The sequence below is a fragment of the Eumetopias jubatus genome, unplaced genomic scaffold (assembly GCF_037043125.1).
Source record: "Eumetopias jubatus isolate StellerSeaLion01/CBP00866 unplaced genomic scaffold, mEumJub1_p1.0 scaffold_1, whole genome shotgun sequence".
Lineage (NCBI taxonomy): Eukaryota > Metazoa > Chordata > Mammalia > Carnivora > Otariidae > Eumetopias > Eumetopias jubatus.
The window spans coordinates 215,117,335-215,137,747 of record NW_028274807.1 but is presented as its reverse complement, the minus strand read 5'-3'; the positions used below and the strand labels follow the sequence as shown (position 1 = coordinate 215,137,747).

At 53.6% G+C, this 20,413-nt stretch overlaps 1 protein-coding gene across 1 annotated transcript; it reads right to left on the bottom strand.

The window, feature by feature from the left end:
- Positions 1 to 2,018: 2,018 nt before the first annotated feature.
- TICAM1 (TIR domain containing adaptor molecule 1) lies at positions 2,019 to 14,590 on the bottom strand. The gene is made up of 2 exons (XM_028126357.2): positions 14,496 to 14,590; positions 2,019 to 4,625 (listed from the first exon to the last, which is right to left on the bottom strand). The coding sequence occupies exon 2, from the start codon at positions 4,498 to 4,500 to the stop codon at positions 2,269 to 2,271; it is 2,232 nt and encodes a 743-aa protein (XP_027982158.2). The 5' UTR covers positions 4,501 to 4,625; positions 14,496 to 14,590; the 3' UTR covers positions 2,019 to 2,268.
- Positions 14,591 to 20,413: the final 5,823 nt, after the last annotated feature.

Genomic DNA, 20,413 nt, shown 5'->3' with positions numbered 1-20,413 from the left:
ACGCTCTGAATGTGCCCACTTGTCCCTCCTCTGCCTCCACCTGGGTCCGGCCCTCGTCACGGCTGGCCTGGATCTGCTCTGTTGCCACTGCTCTGGTCCCAGGCTCAGGGCTGCGCCCCGCCCCCCCAACTTCCTGACCTGTCCTTCCCAGAGCAGCCACCAGAGGGCGCCCGTGAGCACTTGAGTCCGGCCCTGCCCTCCTCTGCCCGCAGCCTTGCAGGGCTCCCACCTCCCTGAGGGAAAAGCCCAAGTCCTCCCCGAAGCCCCCAGGGCCCAGCAGGAACCTGCTACCGTCCTCTCCCTGTCCTCCTCTCCTCCCTCCCTCCCCTTCGCTCATTCTGCTCCAGCCACACAGGCGTCCTTGCTGTTCCTCCGACATGCCAGGCAGGGCCCTGCCCCAGGACCTTTGCCCACGAGCTGTTTCCTCTGCCCAGAAAATCACCCCAGTCCTCAAGCTCTTCTCATCATGGCCGGCTCCTCTTCCTATGGGGCTTGGCTCTAACACCACCTCCTCAGAGAGGCCCTCCCTGGCCACTCGGGCCAAAGTTTTCCCTCCTGGGACACCCCCAACTCTGTTCATTTCTTCTGATAGCCCTTCACTTTCTGAAATTATCTCACTTCCTGTGATGACGCATCCGCTGTCCCCTCTCCTCCGCCTCCGACTGAAAGGAGAGCAAGGGATAGATTGCGACTGCCTTTGCCCCTACTGCACTCCAGTGCCTGGGACAAACTGGGTACACAGTAGGCGCTCAATAAATGTTGTTCACATGAACGAATGGTCTGTTCACCGCAGTCGTCCAGTTATTTGCAGCTAGCTCTCGCCTCCATGAACAGAAACCGTCCGTCCACGAACCCCGCCCACCTCGGCCCACCCTGGAAGCTGGTCTCCCGGACTCCTCCCCAGGTTTCACTTCAGTGCTGCGGAGGCTTCAGGAAGCTGAGCCCCAACAAAATCTGAGTCAGCGACTAAAATTACCAGTGGTATCTGACGCCCTGAGTGAGTCAGCCAGGCCCGCCCTCCGGGGCCCCAGGAAACGGAGGAAAAGGGCTTGCAAAGTTAATGTTTGAGCCGGGCGGTTGGGTGGGAGGGGCTAGCGGCTTCCTGGCTCCGCCGGCTGGAGTTGGCCCTTCCGTCACTTCCTCCCTTGGAAATTACAATTCCTCCACTTCTGACCGGTGTGACCGTGCAGACCCAGATTCACCTCTTTGAGCCTGTTTTCCCTATCTGTAAAATGAGCCCAACAATATAAGCTTCTACTCTGAGGGCGGTCAATTTTGGGGATTAAAATAAGTCCAGGAGCGCCAGGCTGGCTCAGTGGGTGGAGCATGTGACTCTTGATCTCAGGGTCCTGAGTTCGAGCCCCACCTTGGGCACAGAGATTACTTTTAAAAAATAAAAATAAAATCGAATACGTTTAGATCTTTAAAGCCTGTGCAATCCGTAAATGTGAGTGCCCAAGTGTTAATTCTATTCTTTCTCAAAGGTCTGTGACCCTGAAAAAAGATTAACCCCCTCCTCTCCGGCTGGCGGTTAATGAGCACTTACACTGCGAGGTTCAGTGTCTCACACAGGATCTGCTGACAACCTTGAAACATCAAACCCACTTCTCAAACGAGAACTCGAGGCTCGGAGAGCCAAAGGCCCTTGCCCAAGATCACATGGTCGGATCTGAGTCCAGCAAGGTGGGGAGTGGGGGACACGACACATCAAGGCAGGAACCTTTGGCAAAAAAAAGGGGGGGCTACAGCAGTAAGTGCTAAATGTCCCCCCGCGTCTTTTCTCTCCATGTTCTCTGGTATTAGAACCAAAACTTTTAGCAAAGCCCACGGCCCAGAAGACTACATTTCCCAAGGTCCCTTGCAGCCGAGGGACCACGTGACTAGGTTCTGGCCAATGAAATGCGAGAAACTGCGCACGCCGTTCGGTCCATGCCTCACACTGGGAGAAGCGAGCTCCTCCCTTCCGGTTCCCTTTTTGGGTACAGTTCAAGTCTCCCAGAGGAGAACCGCACCGCGGAAACATTCAATAAATATTTATTATACTTAAAACACGGTACCCACATCCCCCAGCCCACTAGCCCCACCACCACCCAGGTGAGAATTTGTAAATGCCACACCCAAGTCTGGCCACCCTGCGCGCCAGGGAGTCGTCGGGGCCCATTTTGCACCGTTTCCGGAGAGCGGCCGACGACGTCACGCTCCTCTGCCCCCCCCCGGAAGCGGTGGGGGGCGTCCCTAAGGTCCGGGTCCTCGGGCCCAGCCCCTCGGTCACTCTGCTCCTTGCGTCTTGTCCTCGGGCGCCTGGGTCCCTCTCTGGTTCCACATGTGGTTGTTGAGGCCCAGCTGCACCATCTGGGCGTGGTGGATGATGAGGGGCTGCGGCCCGGGGCTCTGAGGGGGCGCCGGGCCGGCCTGCGGGAAGGCGGGGGGCGGCGGGAAGGCGGGCGCGGGCGAGCCGGCCAGCCACGGAGCCTCAGGGGGCGGCTGATGGCCCGGCCAGGAGGGAAAGGGCCGGGGGGCGCCCAGAGGCCCCGGGCCCCCGGGGGGCACCTGAGTCCCAAATGGCATGTGGCTCCCGAAGGCCGCCCGGAGTGTCTCCATCTGCGCCTGCCAGGACAAGCAGTTCTGGACGTCGGCCGAGTAGGCCGCGTTCAGTGCCGCTACCCGCTGCCGCTCGCCCTCCAGGTGCCGGCGCCGCTCTTGCAGGGCCCGCACGTCCTGTTCCTTCCTCCAGTGGGCCTTGCGGGCTCGTAGCGTCTGCGGCTTGAAGGTGTTGGTCACCCTCCTGGCGAAGATCCGGGAGTGCTCGACCAGCCACACCAGGCCGATGAGCAGGCTGGACGTGTGGGAGCTGAGCTGGGCCTGGGAGCTCTCCAGGGGCAGGAAGGGGATCACGCAGTCTTGCCACCCGGGCCGCGTGAGGCTGCTCATCAGCGAATGGCCCGCCTGGTGCTGGCCCAGGTGGCAGTCGAAGTTGGGGGTGAGCAGCAGGATGGTGAAGGCCGAGTGTTCGATGGCGTCTTGTAGGCAGCGCAGCTCGCCCCGCCCGGGCACCTGGAAATCCTCACAGAAGGTGGCCCCATCAGGGACCCCCAGGGCCTCGAGCCTCTCCCGGACCCGCAGGGCAATGTGTTCATCCGCCGCAACGTGCAGGATCACAAAGTTATAGAATTTCTGCTCTGACTCCAACTCGGGAGAAGGGGGGCATGGGCTGGAGGAGGCCAGGCCAGTGGAAGAAGGGGTCGATGATGCAGGGCAGGGAGGGGACGTCCTCAGGGCTGAGGGCGCAGGTGGGCATGGGCTGGCCACCTGGGAAGTGATATCTTCTCCAGGAAGTGGAAGTGGGGGCTGGTCCTTGTCAGGGCAAGTGTTTCTGGAGGGCAAGGAGAGAGATTTGGGGGCTGCCAACACTTCTGTGCACTCCACCGGGTAGTGGGTGCTGATTTCCAGAGCTTTGGGGGGGTCGGGCTGGCCAGGGCTTGCATCTGGGACCAGCTCAGTAAGCCTAGGGGCTGAGCTGTTTGGTAGCGTCCGGGAGCTGGCAGTCTCCCCCGATGAGGGGCTGGCAGTCTCCCCCGATGGGGGACGGGCAGCCTCCCCCGATGGGGGGCTGGCACTCTCCCCGGATGAGGGGCTAGCCACCTCTCCTGATGAGGGGCTGACAGTCTCCCCCAGTGGGGGGCTGGCAGTCTCCATCGATAGGGGGCTGACAGTCGCTTCCGAAGGTGGCCAGCTCACCTCCTCAGGCTCCTGGCAGCCCGTGGGGGCAGGCTCAGGCACCGGGCTGGCTTGGGGCTCGTCACACAGCTTGCTGGGCCCGTGGCAGCTGCAGTGATGGCTGAGAAAGGGCATGGTGGGCGACTGGCTGATTTCCAGATTGCTGGCCAGGGAGGCGGGGCTGCCGGTGGATCTCAGGGAACACCCTCTGCTCCAGTCCGGAAGGTGCCTGATGGGCTGAGGAAGGCTGTGAGTGCCTGAGGGTGACACTGAGGATGGTGGCAGGCAGCCCAGATCAGAGTGAAGGGGCTGGAAGCTCCCTGGGTCCCTGACGATACCCCACCCACAGCGGTCCTGGGCCTCTCCCTGGAGCTCTGTGAGCCGGTGGTCATCCCTGGAGCTGAACGTATGGAGGGCAGCCTGGTAGGCCATGTCCCGCATAGTGACCGGGCACAGCTTCTCCTCAGCGAGCAGGTGGAATACCCGGGCAACTGCCCAGGACAAGTCTGGGGGCTCCTCTGGGGCCTCGACACTGTCCATGCCGGCCCACTGGCGGGCCACAAGCCGGGCCACCGCATCCGCCTTCAGCGCTTCCAGGGAGATCCTGGCCTCGGTCTCCTGGCCCAACTTCAGGAGCACCATGGCGTGCAGGAGGTCCGCCCCCCGGCAGCCTGGGCGCAGGGTCTTCAGCTTGTGCTTAAGATGCAAGAGCTTGCCCTCGCCTGCGGCACCTAGAATGTCAAAGGCGCTGGAGAGCGACAGACCCGTGCAGGCCATGGGCATAGGTGAGTGCGGCCGTGGGCAGCAGAAGCACTGGGTGGTGGAGGCATGTTCCACAGCACCTGCCTTCCTGCATGCTCACCTACGTGCTCACCATTCCGAGTCTCATGGGGGACACTGCAGTAGACCTGTGAAGCAAGAGAGACACAGTCACTTCCAGAGAGGGGATAGCTCTGGGAGGTGGCCCAGACACCCCCACCTGCCCACTTTCCAGTGCCACCACCACCTATCAGGGTGACCTGGGGAAAGGTGTGTCACCTCCCCCTGCCTCCATTTCCTCCTCTGCAAGATGAGAGCAGCCAACACTTGCCTGGTGTCACCCAAAAGGTAGACCCTACTATTTTCCCCGTTTGCATGTGAAAAAAAGCATGCCAGAAAAGGGAAGTCACTTGCCCAAAGTCACACAGCCCGTGGGTGACAGCTGGGATCTGAATCCATGAAATCTGGCTCCAGAGGCTGAGTGCCCAACCACAAAACTATACTGCCTATTGGGAATAATAATAAGCTCACTTGTGGGATTGTTTCAGGGAATTGTGCTGCCTTCACATAGGGAAAGTTCTGAGCCTGATGACCAGAAGTCAGTAGGCAGAGGGAACATCCTGGCCTCCTGGCAACTCCGGCCCCGGTCGAGGCTTCAGGTGAGGCAGCCGCCAGCCAACAGCTTAACCGCGACCCCGAGAGAGCTTCTAAGCCAGAGCCACCCAACTCATCTTCCTCCAGATTCCTGACACCCAGGAACTGTCTGAGATGATACATGTTTGTGGTTTTTAAACCACGACGTCCTGGGGTCATTTACACTACACAGCTATAGGGGCTCCAGGTAGTGATGTTAGCGTGAGGAACTAACAATTGCTGGGAGCCAGCTCCAGGCCTGATGGTGCTGCCAAGCCATTTGGAGACTATTCCTTGCTCTCCATGTCTCAACAAATGCCAAGCTGGTTCCTACCTCGGGCTCCTTGCAAGTGCTGTTCCCTCTGCTTGGAGTGCTCCTTCCTCAGACCTTTGCCTGAGGGACGCTAGTCTCATCATTCAGCTCTCAGGCACAATGGCGCCATCTCCGCAGCCCTGCACGACGCTGCTGTCCTTCCCAGTCTGTCTCTCCCACGTCACCTTGTTCCCCCCAGCATGTCACTGGGTGAACTTTTCTTGTGTGTTAGACTTTTTGCATTTGCTGTCTGCCTCCTGGCACCCGTGGATGGGGCTGAGCCTCTCCTAACCCTGCTGGGTTGCTGAACCACAGAGTGGGGACCTAACCTTGTGGAATGAATGAATGCGGCTAGAACTCATATCCTCCCAATGCTGTGGATGAAAAAAACAGGCACAGAAAAAGGCCTTTCGGGGCACCTGGGTGGCTCAGTTGGTTAAGTGTCTGTCTTCGGCTCAGGTCATGATCCCAGGGTCCTGGGACCGAGTCCCGCATCGGGCTCCCTGCTCAGCAGGGAGCCTGCTTCTCCCTCTCCCACTCCCCCAGCTTGTGTTCCCTCTCTCGCTCACTCTGTCCCTCAAATAAACAAATAAAATCTTAAAAAAAAAAAAAGGCCCTTTCACAAGGGCACACAACAGGATGCTAGGGAGAGTATTCCAAATCCTATAACTGAGGTCACCAGGTGCTCAAAGCACGTCATATTCAGACTTAGGAAAAAAAAAACAAAAACAAAAACAAAAACACAAACCACCATTTCAGATCCATTCCAGGAGACTGAGAACACTTTATATGCCCTTCAGCTGGGCTGAGACTTCTGTCTGGTCTACCCTAGTGCCCACAACGACACCCCCAGAGCCTAGAGCAGTGCTTCTCAACCAAGAACACCTCTGACCACCAACCACCCCCACCCTTGGCAATGTCTGGGGACATCGATGGTTGTCACGACCGCAGGGAAAGGTGTGCCTGGCATCAAGTAGATGGGGGCCAAGGCTCACTCCCCCTCCCCTGAGCAGTGCCCAGGACAGCACCCCGACAGAGAATGACCCAGCCCCAAGTATTGCTCAGTGCTGACGTTGAGGATCCTGGTCTAGAGCAAAGGCTGACTCATGGATCACAGACCATGAATCACAGACCTCAGTGCAAAAATGATTCAGGATTTTTTTTTTTTAAATCCATTTTGAGTAGTTGTGAGCCACTGGGGCACCAGGGCCAAGGTCAAAGATTCTAGGAAGGTCAGATGCAGGCCAGAGAGAGCATGGGGAGAGCCAGCACTGGGGGCAGAAGTGCCGGGGGGACAGGACTGAGCTGACCCCAGGAGCAGGGCAGAAGAGAAGTGGCCAAGAAGGAGCAGAGGGGGTGGCGCTTGGGGGAAGGATGGAGAGAGGCAAGTGGCGGTCTGGCCGTTTCAGAAATACAAGTGGCCCAAGATGCTGACATGAAGACTTGGTTGGGGGTGAAATGGCACAGACCCCCCCCCCCCCGCCTCCAAATGCAGCTGTCTTCCTCCTGTGGAGGACAGACAACCAACAAATGACTGACATTCACAGCACATCAGCTGGGAATAAATGTTACGGAGAAACATGAGGAGGGAAGGAGGGTCATGAACCCCAAGAATCAGGGGTGGGGTGTTCACAGTTTTAAACAATGTGGTTCAAGAAGGCCTTGATGACAAGAGAGATTTCAACAGGACATACAAATGTGACCCAGGGGGACACCTGAGGGAAGAGAGTTCTAGACAGAGGGAACAGCATGAGCAAAGGCCCTGGGGCAGGACCAGCCCAGAGTGATGGAGGAGCAGCGAGGATGCCCGCTTGGCCGAGTGAGTGAGGGGGAGAGAGGGAGGAGGGGAGGGCAGGGAGGGGACCCGGTGGGTCCTGCAGGGCTGTGCGGGCCATTGGGGGAGGACTTGGGCTTTCACACGGAGGGAGGTGGGATCTGAAAATTTTGAACCACCTTAGACTTGTCTAAATGTGGTGGCTGTGACTTGTGTGTATTGCCATGAGGAAAAACAACTCCGCAGGACCACATCAGCCAATACTTCAAGAGAAGCCAGAAATGCAGAGTTTCAGGAAACTGCTAAATTTGCCAAGCTGGCAATCAATGCAAATAACTTTTTTTTAAAAAAGATTTATTTAGGGCGCCTGGGTGGCTCAGTTGGTTTAGTGACTGCCTTCGGCTCGGGTCATGATCCTGGAGTCCCGGGATCGAGTCCCGCATCGGGCTCCCTGCTCAGAGGGGGGGGTCTGCTTCTCCCTCTGACCTTCTTCCCTCTCATGCTCTCTCTCTACCATTCTCTCTCTCTCAGTAAATAAATAAATAAAAATCTTTATTAAAAAAAGATTTATTTATTTGGGAAAGAAAGAGAGAGCACCTGAGCAGGGGGAGGGGCAGAGGGAAAGGAGAGAGAACCTCAAGCAGACTCCACGCTGAGTGCAGAGCCCCACGCGGGGCTCGATCTCATGACCCTGAGACCACAACCTGAGCCGAAACCAAAAGTCAGACGCTCAATCAACTGTACCACCTAGGCACCCCTCAAATATTTTTAAGAGACCTTGTGAGCTTAAAGAAGAAGAAGAAGAAGAAAAAGGTGGGCCAATATGCAATCTGTGGAGTAAAAACTCCAAACATATTTGTTACGTGATAAGTAATGAAGTGTGTAAGAAAGAGGAAGGGAAACATTCATTCAAGGAGGAATTTTCCAGCATCTGCCAAGTATTGGGCACCACTGAACATACCAGGACAGAGAAAGAAAACAGAAACAGACTCTTTCCTCTTAGAGCTAACAGTCCAATGGGCATGATATTTATATATAATATGTATATATAATATATACATAATAGGGCAATAACGTGGGTATGCATATCTATAATATATAACCTAGTGGATCCCCTTAATTGAGGACTTACTCTAGGCCATTGGTCTTCTTGCTCTTCTTCAAAATCTCCAGGCACGGTCCTACCTCAGGGCCTTTATACTGGCTCTTCCCGCTGCCTGCAACGCTTTTGCCAGGTAAACCCGCAGCTCACTCCCTATCCTCCTGCAGATTTTTTTTTTTTTTAATCAAGATTGGCTTGATGATGGGGCGCCTGGTTGGCTCTATTGATAGAGTATGTGACTCTTGATCTCCGGGTCGTGAGTTCAAGCCCCATGTTGGGTGTAGAGATTAGTTAAAAAAATAAATAAGCCACAACTGCACATAACTGCCTAGAACAGAGACCAATGACACTCAGGACACTGTGCATAACTGCCTTGGACAGAGGTCACTGGGCTGTTTTCGTGTTTTTTGGCACACAGCAGTGCATGGCCACTGTCCATTACTGAGGGGCCGCAGCAGTGACTGTGTGGCCCTTAGCGCTGAAAATATTCACTTCCTGGACCTTTACGGGAAACAGGCTTGATTTTTTTCCCATTTGGAGGGGCAAGCTTGACTAAGATGACACGGCGAGTGACAGCTATTTGGCATCCATGTACGTAACCACACAACCCAAAGCCTCTCTCTCAAGCCCATATAATTATTGTGAAGCATAACGGGCTGTTACTGGCTGAACTGTGTCCCCCTGAAGAATTCACAGGTTGGAGCCCTAACCCCCGGGACCTCAGAATGTGACGTGCATTTGGGAATAGAGTCTTTACAGGGGTGCTGAAGTTAAAATGATATCATTAGGGTGGGTCCTAACCCAGAGTGACTGGTGTCCTTGCAAGAAGAGGAGGGGAGGACACAGACGTGCACGGAGTCATGACCCGTGAGGACACGGCGTCCACACGCCCAGGAGAGACACCTTGGAAGGAACCAAACCTGTCCACGGCTTGATCTCAGACTGCCAGCCTCCTGAGCCCTGAGAAAATACATTTCTGGTGTGTAAGCCGTCCCGTCTGCATTTTAAGGCAGGAACGTGTGGCTACTGAGCATTAAAAATGTAGCCACTCCTTCTAAGGAGAAACCGAATTTTAAACTGGGTTCATTTTTAATTAATCGAAATTGAAATTGATAAGCCAAGGCAGCATGAAATATTCTCTCCCTGTTAAACACAGTCTTGTTCTAGAAAGGTCAGATTTCGCTCTGAAACTGATGAAAATACAGCGTGGTAAAATACACACCAGATTTTGAAGAATTAGCCCCCACACACAAAGATAGGCAAGATACCTCATTAGTAATGTTTGATATCGGTTACACGTTGGCTCTATTGTGATAGATACAATGTATCGAGAGAATGAATTTGACTTGTTTCACATTTTCCTTTTGTTAACATAGCTGCTAGGAAGTGCAAAATGGCATAAGCACTGCACTTTATGTTTCTGTTGGACAGCAAAGAGTTTAGACGTTGGCACCACGACCCAGTAAGGTTGGGATCATCAGCATCTTTGACACTCGAAGTAGCCTAGGGTCACAGAGCTCCCAAGCAGCATGGCTACCTGGGGACTGGGACACAGGCTAATGCAGGACACACCTAAAGCAGGTGCAGGTGAGCATTAAGACTCAGAGATGGCGTGTAGCTCCTCCTAGCTATGATGTGAGCTCCCCACCAGCTGTGTAAGGGGATAAAAATGACATTCAAGATCAACTCCTGCACAACCCTCAAGTCTTTCTGAAATTAGCAAGATCGCTACTTGGAATATGGTCTGATATTCCCCTTCAACAGCAACGAATCCCAGATCAACCATTCTTTCCACTTCCCGAGGACTCCTGGGAGCAGCTGTGTATACAACTTAAAAGAAGAAAAACTCAGATGTGTTGGCATGTGGCCTCCAAATTTTAACAGATAAAAAGGCACAGCGGATAAAATGTGCAGAAGCATAGCACCTGGGAGAGGGCGGGGGGGAGGGGGGCGCTGGACGCCATGTTCTGTTTTGTGCTGCGTTCTCTCTGAAAACTCATCAAGTTTGACTTTGGATTTGTGTCCTATACTGAATTCAGGTTTTACGTCAATAAATTAAAAGGAAAAAAAGTTGAGGGCGCCTGGGTGACTCAGTCGGTTGGAAGTCGGCCTGAAGGTCATGATTAGGTCATGATCCCGGGGATCAATCCTGACATAGGGCTCTCTGCCCAGTGGGGAGTCTGCTTCTCCCTCTCCCTCTGCCCGCCCCTCAGCTCATACTCTCTTTTGCTCTCTCAGATAAATACAGTCTTTAAAAAAATAAGAGGAAAAAAATTCTAAAAGAGTTCTCCAACTCCACCACCCGCAACAATGTAGTCAGCGAGAACATAGCAGTGGCTGTCCTTGTCTGAGGGCCAACGTCCGCCTCATCCATGTGACGCCCACCTGAAATGAGTCACCTCCAGGGCAAGAGAGAGCAGTTGGTAGGCAAAAAATGCCCTTGGGGTTCCAATCTCAGCTCCACCACTCCCAAGCTAGAAGGGCAGGCCATGTGTACACGGGTGCCTCAGTGTTCTCATCTCTGAAATGGGTGCAATGAGAAGGCCTATCTGCTAGCGTCAGCATGGATTGAAGAGGCTCACACATGTAAAACCGTTGGAGGGGTGCCTGGCACTCCATGGGTGCTCCGTGGGCGTGACTCCTGCCCCCTTCCAGCAGCCACCAGACTTGGAGGCCCCCCAGGGAAGGCTCAGGCTGTGAGCCAGGCTCAGAAGCAGCAAGACAGGACCACCCCCGCCTGCATTCCTGGAAAATATCAGAAGCCAAACAACCGTTTTCCACCTCCCCACCGACCTGCCTGAGCCCTGACAGTGGCTGCACCAGCTTTGCCCGACTCCCAGGACCGGCCCCCCAGTGTGTTCCGCATCCACCCTGCCCTGCCCAGCTCCCACCCCTACCTGCCACAAACCCGGCTCTCATTCCGCCCCACCCTCCACGGCCTCCAGGGCAGAGTCCACCGCGCACCCCACAGTGTGGACGCCTTGTGACGAAAGTACCAACAGGGGTGGGGGCCTCGCTCTGCCACCTGCCCACTTGTGGAGCCCACTTAGGTCAGTTTCTTCAGACCCAGAAAGTGGTCCTCCCCATGAGCAGGAGCTCAGTATAACAACATAATAACGCATAAGAATAAATAAATAAAATTGGGCAGAACTTATTTTTTTCTCTTCCTCTTCTTAAAACATGTTTAACCACATCTGGCTTGCGCCCATTCCCCCCTCTCTCCTCTCCCACAGTCTCCGGTGTCTCTCCGTGCGTCGGGCAAATATTCATTGAGCATCTGCTATGTGTTAAGACCTGTTGTAGGTGCTGTTGCAGCCCAAGATGCACAGATCCCCTGCCCTCGCAGAGCTCACAGTCCAGTTGGGGGAAACCGATAATAGATGAGAGACTGATCCACTGCAGAGAATGAGAAGTTCATAAAGAAAATGAAACAGGGTGTGGTAGTGAGGAACCGGGGAAAGGCTACTGAGGAGCCAGGGAGGCCTCTGGGAGGAAGCGAATGGGAGCTGAGACCTGAAGGAGGGATGAGAGTGATTCAGGTGAAGACCTGGGGGAAGAAAGTTTCAGGCAGAAGGAATAGCCCGTGCAAACGTCCTGGCGTAGGACAGAGGCTGGCATGTGGGAGGAACAATGAGGAGCCCCGTGTGGCTGCAGCAAAGTGAGGAAAGGGGAGAGAGGGACAGGGGTTCAGGACGTGCGGTGGGAGCGGGGAGGTGAGAGCCCTGGAGGGCTGTGGGCAGAGGAGGGCGGGGCCTGACTCGGGGGCTCAGGGGCGCCCTCTGGCGGCTGCTTCAGGGAGGACGGACGCGGGAGCAGGGGCAGGAGCCTGGGACCTGGGTGGTGACCACCTGCTCCGGCAAGCAGTGACCGGGGGCTGGACCCGGTGGGGATCTCAAGGAAGGTGGGGAATAGTTGGATTTGTGGATAATTTGGAGAAAGCGAGAGGATCAGTAGGAGGCAAGGAGGGCACCTAGGCTTTGGTCGCAAATACTTGATTCAGAAAATGTGGAAGAGCTGGTTTGTGATTAGGGCGGAGAAATCAGAGGTGTCTCAGACACGACTCATTTGATGGGTCCTCCCTGTGGGCCCCTGTCCCCTCCCCGCCCTCACCTCCTCCCACTCCCCCTCGCTCCCTCCCCTCCAACCACACTGCTCCTTAAATATATCACACGTGATCCTGCCTCAGGGCCTTTGCATTGGCTGTTCCCTCAGCCTAGGGCACCCTTCCTCAGATGGCTGGCTCCTTTGAACCTCCTTTAGGTCTCAGCTCAAATGTCACTTCCTCATCAAGGTCAACCTTGGCCACCCTGCCTAAAACTGAAGCCCATTCCCGCACACTCCTTGCTTTATTTTTCTCCTTCCAACTTCTCCTTACCTGACACTATAGGTTTCCCAACTTACTTTGTTGAGAATGCATCGCTTCCCACCTGAGTCAGCACTGCTAAAACAGGGACGTTCATTTGTCTTGTTCACAGCTGCATTAATGACTGGCACACAGGTGGTGCTTAATAAATACTGATCGACAGGATCAATCAATGAATGGACAGAACAGCACCTGGCACACAGTAAGCGCTCCATAAATGTTTCCTGCTGAATCCTCTCCCCAGCAAGACAAAAAGTCTAATCTGCTCCCACCAGGACTGGCACAGACTCGAGGCGCCGTTCAGTCCTTTTGGCTGATTAAGAAATATTACAAGACACGGAAGGCAAAACATAGCCAGACTGTCCCTGAAAAATATGCAGGAGACCGAAGGGACATTTGTTCACTACGTGTTTACTGAGCACCTACTATGCAGCGGGCACCGGATGAAGCACATGGCAACCTTGGAAGTTAGGACTATTTTGTGCACATCAGAAAGGGAGGCACAGAGAGGTAGAGCCACTTGCCCTGGGTCACGCAGGTGGAAAGTGAGGGGGCAGGGATTTAAACCAGGCAGCCTGGCTCCAGGGCCCCCGCTCTTATTCACCGAGTACTGACTCTGTGGGGCCCCTTCCGGTGCCTGGATCTGAGGAATCCTCAAGCCAGGCCACCGGAGAAGCTGCTGGATGTCCACTCTATGCATCGGGCACACATCACCGTGACCATTCACGGTTTTGCTTATTGTCTTGACTGAGGACACTGTGAGGGCACTACTCTGCCCCTGGTTCTTCCTAAATGTTTGCTGAAAGATGGATGCATGCCCCTATTCAGAGGAGGAAACAGAGGTCCAGGCAGGAGCCCCCTGAACCCACCTGCCCACCCCCACAGGCCAGAACCCACACCCCGACCTCCAGCTTGCCTGGGCGTCACAGCAGAGCCCCCTCCCCAACCTTCTACTTCAGCCACAGGGAAAGGGAAGAAACGGGGGGGTTGCCCTGAGGATCTCCTGGGGCCACCCAGATCTGAGTGGTGAGGGCAGAGGCTCCTAGGTGGGTAACAACCAACCCCAAACCCCACCATAAGGGGTGGAGGTGTGAGGCCTGGAGATTCTCGGATCTCCGCTGATGGGGGCTCGAGCCCAGGGAAGCACGCTCCTGCCGCGGGAGGGGGGTCCCGGGAGCCCCTGGGAAAAGTGGTTTCGGGGCCGGAAGGGTCTGGGGGGAGGGGCGGCGCAGGCAGGGCAGGAAGAACTGGGTGCTGGGACAGAAGGCTCCAAGCTCTGGGAAGAAATCAGAAACGTGTGTGTGTGTGTGTGTGTGTGTGTGTGTGTGTGTGTGTGTGTGTGTGTGTGTGTGTGTGTGTGTGTAATGCGGGGAGGGGGGTACTGGAGAGGAATCCGGAGGGCTGGGGAGAGGTACCGGATGTTAGGGAGAAATCCGGGATGTCGGGGGAGGAATTCTGGGTGTGGGGAAGAATCTGGGGGGTTGGGGGGAAGTCGGCGGCGTTCGGAAAGAACTAGGGTGTTGGGGAGGGACCCAGGAGGGTGGGAAGGAATCCGGGAGGGTGGGGTGGCCTTCGAGGTGTCAGGAAGGAATTCAGGGTGTTGGGGAGAGATCTGGGGTGTTGGGGAGCAACACGGCGAGGGGGATGAGGAGGAATCTGGGTCGGGGAGGACCAGCGCCACCCAGGAGGGCAGCTGAGGGCTGAGGGGGGCACCGAACAAGGGGCGCGAGGGCACCATGAGCGGGGGGTGGGGGGAGCAGCTGGTCGCGAACCCTAGGGGAAGCAGCAGCCTCCCCAGCCCAACCCAGCAGGCGCTGGTCCCCTCGCCACCTACCCGGGGTCCCGCTCCATCGATCGTCGGCGCGGGGGCTGGAGGCCGGGAGGCCTGGCGGCGGTGCCCGCGGGTGGCGGGGCATTGAGGGCGCGCGGGCGGCTCCACCCCCCGGCCTCCGCCCGCCCCTTCCGCGTCCCGCGGGGAGCGAGGCAGGAAGGTGAGGTCACACTTTCTTCGCGGGACAGGGAAAGTCCCCGAGGCGCCCCGCAGCGACACCCTGCGCCCCACCTCGGGCTGCCATCTTCGGCGACTTTGGGCACATCCCGCGCGGGCGCTGGGGACCACGAGGGACAGAGCCTTGCCCTCGGAGCGCCCGCAGTCTAGGGAGAGAGTAACTACAATTTAAAAATTAGATCATCTCAACTAGTGATAATGCTCTCCACGGAATAGAACAGGGGGATAGGGTAATAATTGGGGGAGAGCTACCCGAAATCGGCCACCCTGGGGGGGTTTGGGGATCGCCAGGTGCCTGGAAGAGGGGCAGCTGAGATGGCATATCTTATGCTGCAAACACAACATTTAAGAATTCATAAGGGACCCTAACATTTTGGGGGTCCTGAACCCAGTGCACACATGTCCACTGGGCATAGTTAAGATGTGGGACCACCATACTTTTAGGGACCCCCGAAAATGTTTTCATTTCTTTTCAAATGAGAAAGAAAACAATGAATATGGTTCTTCCTGGGTTATATTCGTCTTTATACCAACATGGTTGTAAATATAATTTTTATTCGTTTATTTATTTTAATGGACAAGGACCTGTGAAAGTCGTAATGCCTTTGACCGGGTTTCCTTGTCAGTTTGGAGAAGCTCAGAGCGTCTTCTCAAAATACCATTTGTAGATGCGTAAAACAAAATACAAGAAGTTACAAGGAAGTCCATTATGTTGAAATACATCTATTAAAATATTTCGTTTTCTTAAAGATTTAATTTATTTATTTATTTGAGAGAGAGGGAATGAGAGAGAGAGAGCACGAGAGGGAAGAGGGTCAGAGGGAGAAGCAGACTCCCCACTGAGCAGGGAGCCTGATGCGGGACTCGATCCCGGGACTCCAGGATCATGACCTGAGCCGAAGGCAGTCGCCTCACCAACTGAGCCACCCAGGCGCCCATATTAAAATATTTCTAAAAAACGACTTAGTGATCCATTATCACTAAATGGATAAACACAATGTGGTCCATCCATACGTGGGACTATCATTCAGCCTTCAAAAAGAAGGAAATCGGTATCTGCTACAACGCGGATGGATCCTGAGGACATCATGCTCAGTGAAATAAGGAAGACACAAAAGGACAAATCCTGTCTGATTCCACTCATAGGAAGTGCCTAGAAGAGTCAAATTTATAGAAAAAGGAAGTAGATGGTGGGAGCCAGGGGCCGGGGGAGGGGTGGGGAGTTAGTGCTGAATGGGAAGACGGAAAGTTCTGGGGACGGAGGGTGGGGGTGGCTGCACGACAGTGTGAGTGTGCTTCATGCCAAGGAGCTGTGCAGTTAGAGATGGTTAAAGTGGTAAGTTTCATGTTAAGTACATCTTACCACAAATTTAAAATTGTGTTTAACACGTGTAAGATAATCACTTTAAAATCCTTTTGAAATAGAGCTACACTGAAACAAACGAGGCTTCGGGCTACGCCGGTATATTTCCCACCACCTTAACTGACAAGATCTAATAGCCACAGGTGTCTGCCCTATTTCGAGTTGTTTGCCGCAAAGCAATCTAATATGAAAATATCTATGGATTTCTATTGAGGACAAAGTCACAAGTCCTGCTGGTGCCTTCATTTATAATTGAGAAAATGGCAAGTGTCGGTCAGTGAAAATAAAGACGTGATTCCCCCCCCCCCATTACTTCATGAATTCCATCACCAGGTTCCCAAGAGGTCTGTGGACCCCAGGCTAGAGTTCGTGTAAAGAGTCATGAGAGGAGGATCAAATGGAAGTTAAATTAATGCTAATTCCTCCCCACCTAGTGCACCTTACTTAGTGTGTGTCTCTGGTGGGAGAGAAATTTTATTGAGTACCTACTGTGTGCCACGCACGTCTAGGCTCTGGGGATCCATTGAGGAGGAAGAGAGAAGTGGTCCCTACCTTTGGAGCCTCTGCAGCTAGGGAGGGAGAAAGCTTAAGCCCATCTTCCCGTGCCTCTTGGGTGCCCCGCCCTTGCCCCACCATCTCCAACTTTTGGGAGTTTCATTAGGTACTTGTCCCCACACCAAACACATCTTGGCGGTCATCTGATCCATGTTTTAAAATAGCCTTCCCAGTGGGCGCCTGGGTGGCTCAGTTGGTTAAGCGACTGCCTTCGGCTCAGGTCATGATCCTGGAGTCCCGGGATCGAGTCCCACATCGGGCTCCCTGTTCAGCAGGGAGTCTGCTTCTCCCTCTTCCCTCTCGTGCTCTGTGTCTCTCATTCTCTCTTTCTCAAATAAATAAATAAAATCTTTAAAAAAATAAAATAAAATAGCCCTCCCAGGGGGATTGGAATGTGCCCATTTTATAGGTGAGAATACTGAGGCTCAGAGAAGGTAACGTGGAGGGGGCATCCAGGCTTCCGGGGGAAACCCTGAGCTGCAGATGAGTAAATCCGACTGCCTGTGATGGTTTCACTAAGCATGGCTGTATTACAACTTACTGAGTCCCCAGTCATTGGACATGCTGCTTGCTTCCACTGTTCCCCGGGAAACAGCCATCACCACCTCCTAAGGTGGTGGTTGTGAACACCGCGCAGGGAATGGCTGAGTGCTGGGTTCAAATCCTCACTCTGACACTTTATAGCTGTGAGGTGGGGCCGAGGGTGAGCCCGCTGAATCGTGCCTCAGTTTCCCTACCTTGTAACCTGGAGATGCTAACAGCACTGTCTCGAGGGGTCGATGACCCCTTAGGTGACTTAGTGGACAGCGTTTCTCTAGGATGGCTGTGGAGAAGGGGAACTTCTCAGACTTCTCAGACGTGGAGAATATACATTTTCACTTTTACTAAATACTGCCCGACTGTTCTCCAAACTAGCTCTCCCTGGTTACACTCCCACCGGAAGTGAACAAAAGGGCTCATTTCCCCCATCACCTCCGCATGTCACTTTCTCTTTCTTAATTTGTATTGAAGGATAAATCATAGACCCTAAAGAGTAAATCTTTTTTTTTTTTTAAGATTTTATTTATTTATTTCACAGAGAGAGAGAGATAGTGAGAGCAGGAACACAAGCAGGGGGAGTGTGAGAGGGAGAAGCAGGCTCCCCGCAGAGCAGGGAGCCCGATGCAGGGCTTGATCCCAGGACCCTGAGATCATGACCCGAGCCAAAGGCAGACCCTTAACAACTGAGCCACCCAGGCGCCCGGACCCTAAAGAGTAAATCTTAACCAGACAGCTCAGCAGACTTTTGCATCCATATACACTCCCTGTAGCCAACATGCAGATTGAGACATGTACACGTCATTTCCAGCCCCTGGAATGCCCTGAGCCCTGTGGTCATCTCTCTTCTGATTTTTCTCACCATAGCTGAGCCTGTGTTTTGAAATTTCATGGACATGGAATCAGGGTATGGGTTCTCTTGGGTCTGGTTTCTTTTGCTCAATATGGCGCCTGTGAGTTTCACCCACGATATCGCTCTGGACCTTAAAAAAATGAAATGGCCAGTTATTTTACCAGCAAAACGAGCTAATTGAGGAAAAACGGAGGAATTGCAATTTGGGATGGCAAGACATGGCAAATCATAGCCAAGTCCAGAGAACAAAGGGGAGGAGGACGCTGGGAGGGACTGCTTTGAAGGAAAGTCCATTGGAGGAGAGGACGACTTCTCATTGAGCTGTGGTGGTTCTTCATTGGCTGAGTGGTAGTGGTTCCTCATTGGCTGAGTGGTGGTGGTTCCTCATTGGTTGAGTGGTGGTGGTTCCTCATTGGCTGAGTGGTGGTGGTTCCTCATTGGCTGAGTGGTGGTGGTTCCTCATTGGCTGAGTGGTGGTGGTTCCTCATTGGTTGAGTGGTGGTGGTTCCTCATTGGCTGGCTGGGCTGTCGCTGGGCCGGAGAAAACCTTCCTCCTGCTGGGGTAGTAAAGTAGGCTTGTTCCTGCCGGAGGTTCCTGTGTGAGAGCTCCCCCTTTCTGGGTTTTCTGACTCCATTCTAAATGAGGTTTCTTTTTATTAATTTTCTTTTTTAAAGGTTTTTCTTTTTAAACAAGTATTTCTTGATTTTTAAAAAGGTATTTTAGTTATTTAAAGTAGACTGCACACCCAGTATGGGGCTTGAACTCATGATCCCCAGAGCAAGATACCCAAGCTCCACTGACAGCCAGCTAGGCACCTCTTTATTAGTGTTCATATTGTGAATATCAGTAATTTATCCATGTTCTTTTTTTAAAGATTTTTTATTTATTTGATAGAGAGAGACACAGCAAGAGGGAACACAAGCAGGGGGAGTGGGAGAGGGAGAAGCAGGTCTCCCGCTGAGCGGGGAGCCCGATGTGGGGCTCGATCCCAGGACCCTGGGATCATGACCGGAGCCGAAGGCCGACGCTTAACGACTGAGCCACCCAGGCGCCCCTCATCTGCTCTCTTTTGGATACAAACTTGGGTTTGGGGCTATTAAGAATAAAGTGGCCATGACCATTTGAGGTCCTCTGTGTGGACATCTGGTCCCATCGAGCTTGGGTATAAACTCAGGAACACTGAGAGCTAGAACAGGGGAGGTGCCCAGGTTGTAAAGGTTTGTAAAGGTTTGTAAACCTTTGTCCAAACCCAGAGGCCCTGGGAGAAGGTGACAGCGTCCCATCACCACTTTGCTGATGAGAAAGCATAGAGGGTCATTTCAGTTCTCTAGTGGGGCTGGAGGGAGACCCCAAATCTCCCTTCTCACGCCTGTGTCTTGGTTGGGGAAGACATTGTACTGGTCTATCCCATTGCTCCAGCACCAAGCATTTGCTTCCCTGCCCCCCAAGACCGCCACTGTTACCCTCTGCTGGAGATGTGCCCACACCCTTAGCCCTAGTAACATAAGCGTGACTCCATGATGTTTAGTTACTGCAGCGAAACACATTGCAGCTTTTAAGTACGGGGAGAAATATTCTTGTCTAAGCGGTAAGACGTGACAAGAAGGTCTCAAGAAGGGGCTGGCAAGCTTTCCATGTAAATAAAGGGTCAGGTAGTAAATATTTCAGACTTTGGGGGCACAGACAGTCTCTGTTGCATAATTCTGTTTGCTTTAACACCCTTTATTTTTTTTTTTAAGATTTTATTTATTTATTTGAGAGAGAATGAGAGATAGAGAGCACGAGAGGGAAGAGGGTCAGAGGGAGAAGCAGACTCCCTGCCGAGTAGGGAGCCCGATGTGGGACTCGATCCCAGGACTCCAGGATCGTGACCTGAGCCGAAGGCAGTCGCTTAACCAACTGAGCCACCCAGGCGCCCTTAACACCCTTTAAAAATGTAAACTTTTGTGAGGCACCTGAATGGCTCAGTGGGGAGAGCATGGGACTCTTGATCTTGTGGTCACAAGTTCAAGCCCTCCGTTTGGGGTAGAGCTTACCTAGATGAAGAAAGAAAAATGTAAACTGTTCTGAGCTCACGGGCCATGCCAACACACAAGCAAACGAACAGCCCTTTGGATGGAATGTGAGGATTTGCGCTTTTGGTCTAAATCATTTTGCACAGTGACTGCACGTAGAAAGTATTCATTACTAAGTTTGAGAGGCAGGTTTTCTGGTGTATCTAATTTTTTTTAAAGATTTGTTTATTCATGAGAGACAGAGAGAGAGAGAAAGAGGCAGAGGGAGAAGCAGGCTCCCCGCTGAGCAGGGAGACCAATGCGGGACTCGATCCCAGGACCCTGGGATCATGACCTGAGCCGAAGGCAGACGCTTAACCATCTGAGCCACCCAGGCGCCCCTGGTGTATCTAATTTTTATTTTGCAATTGCATCTTCTTT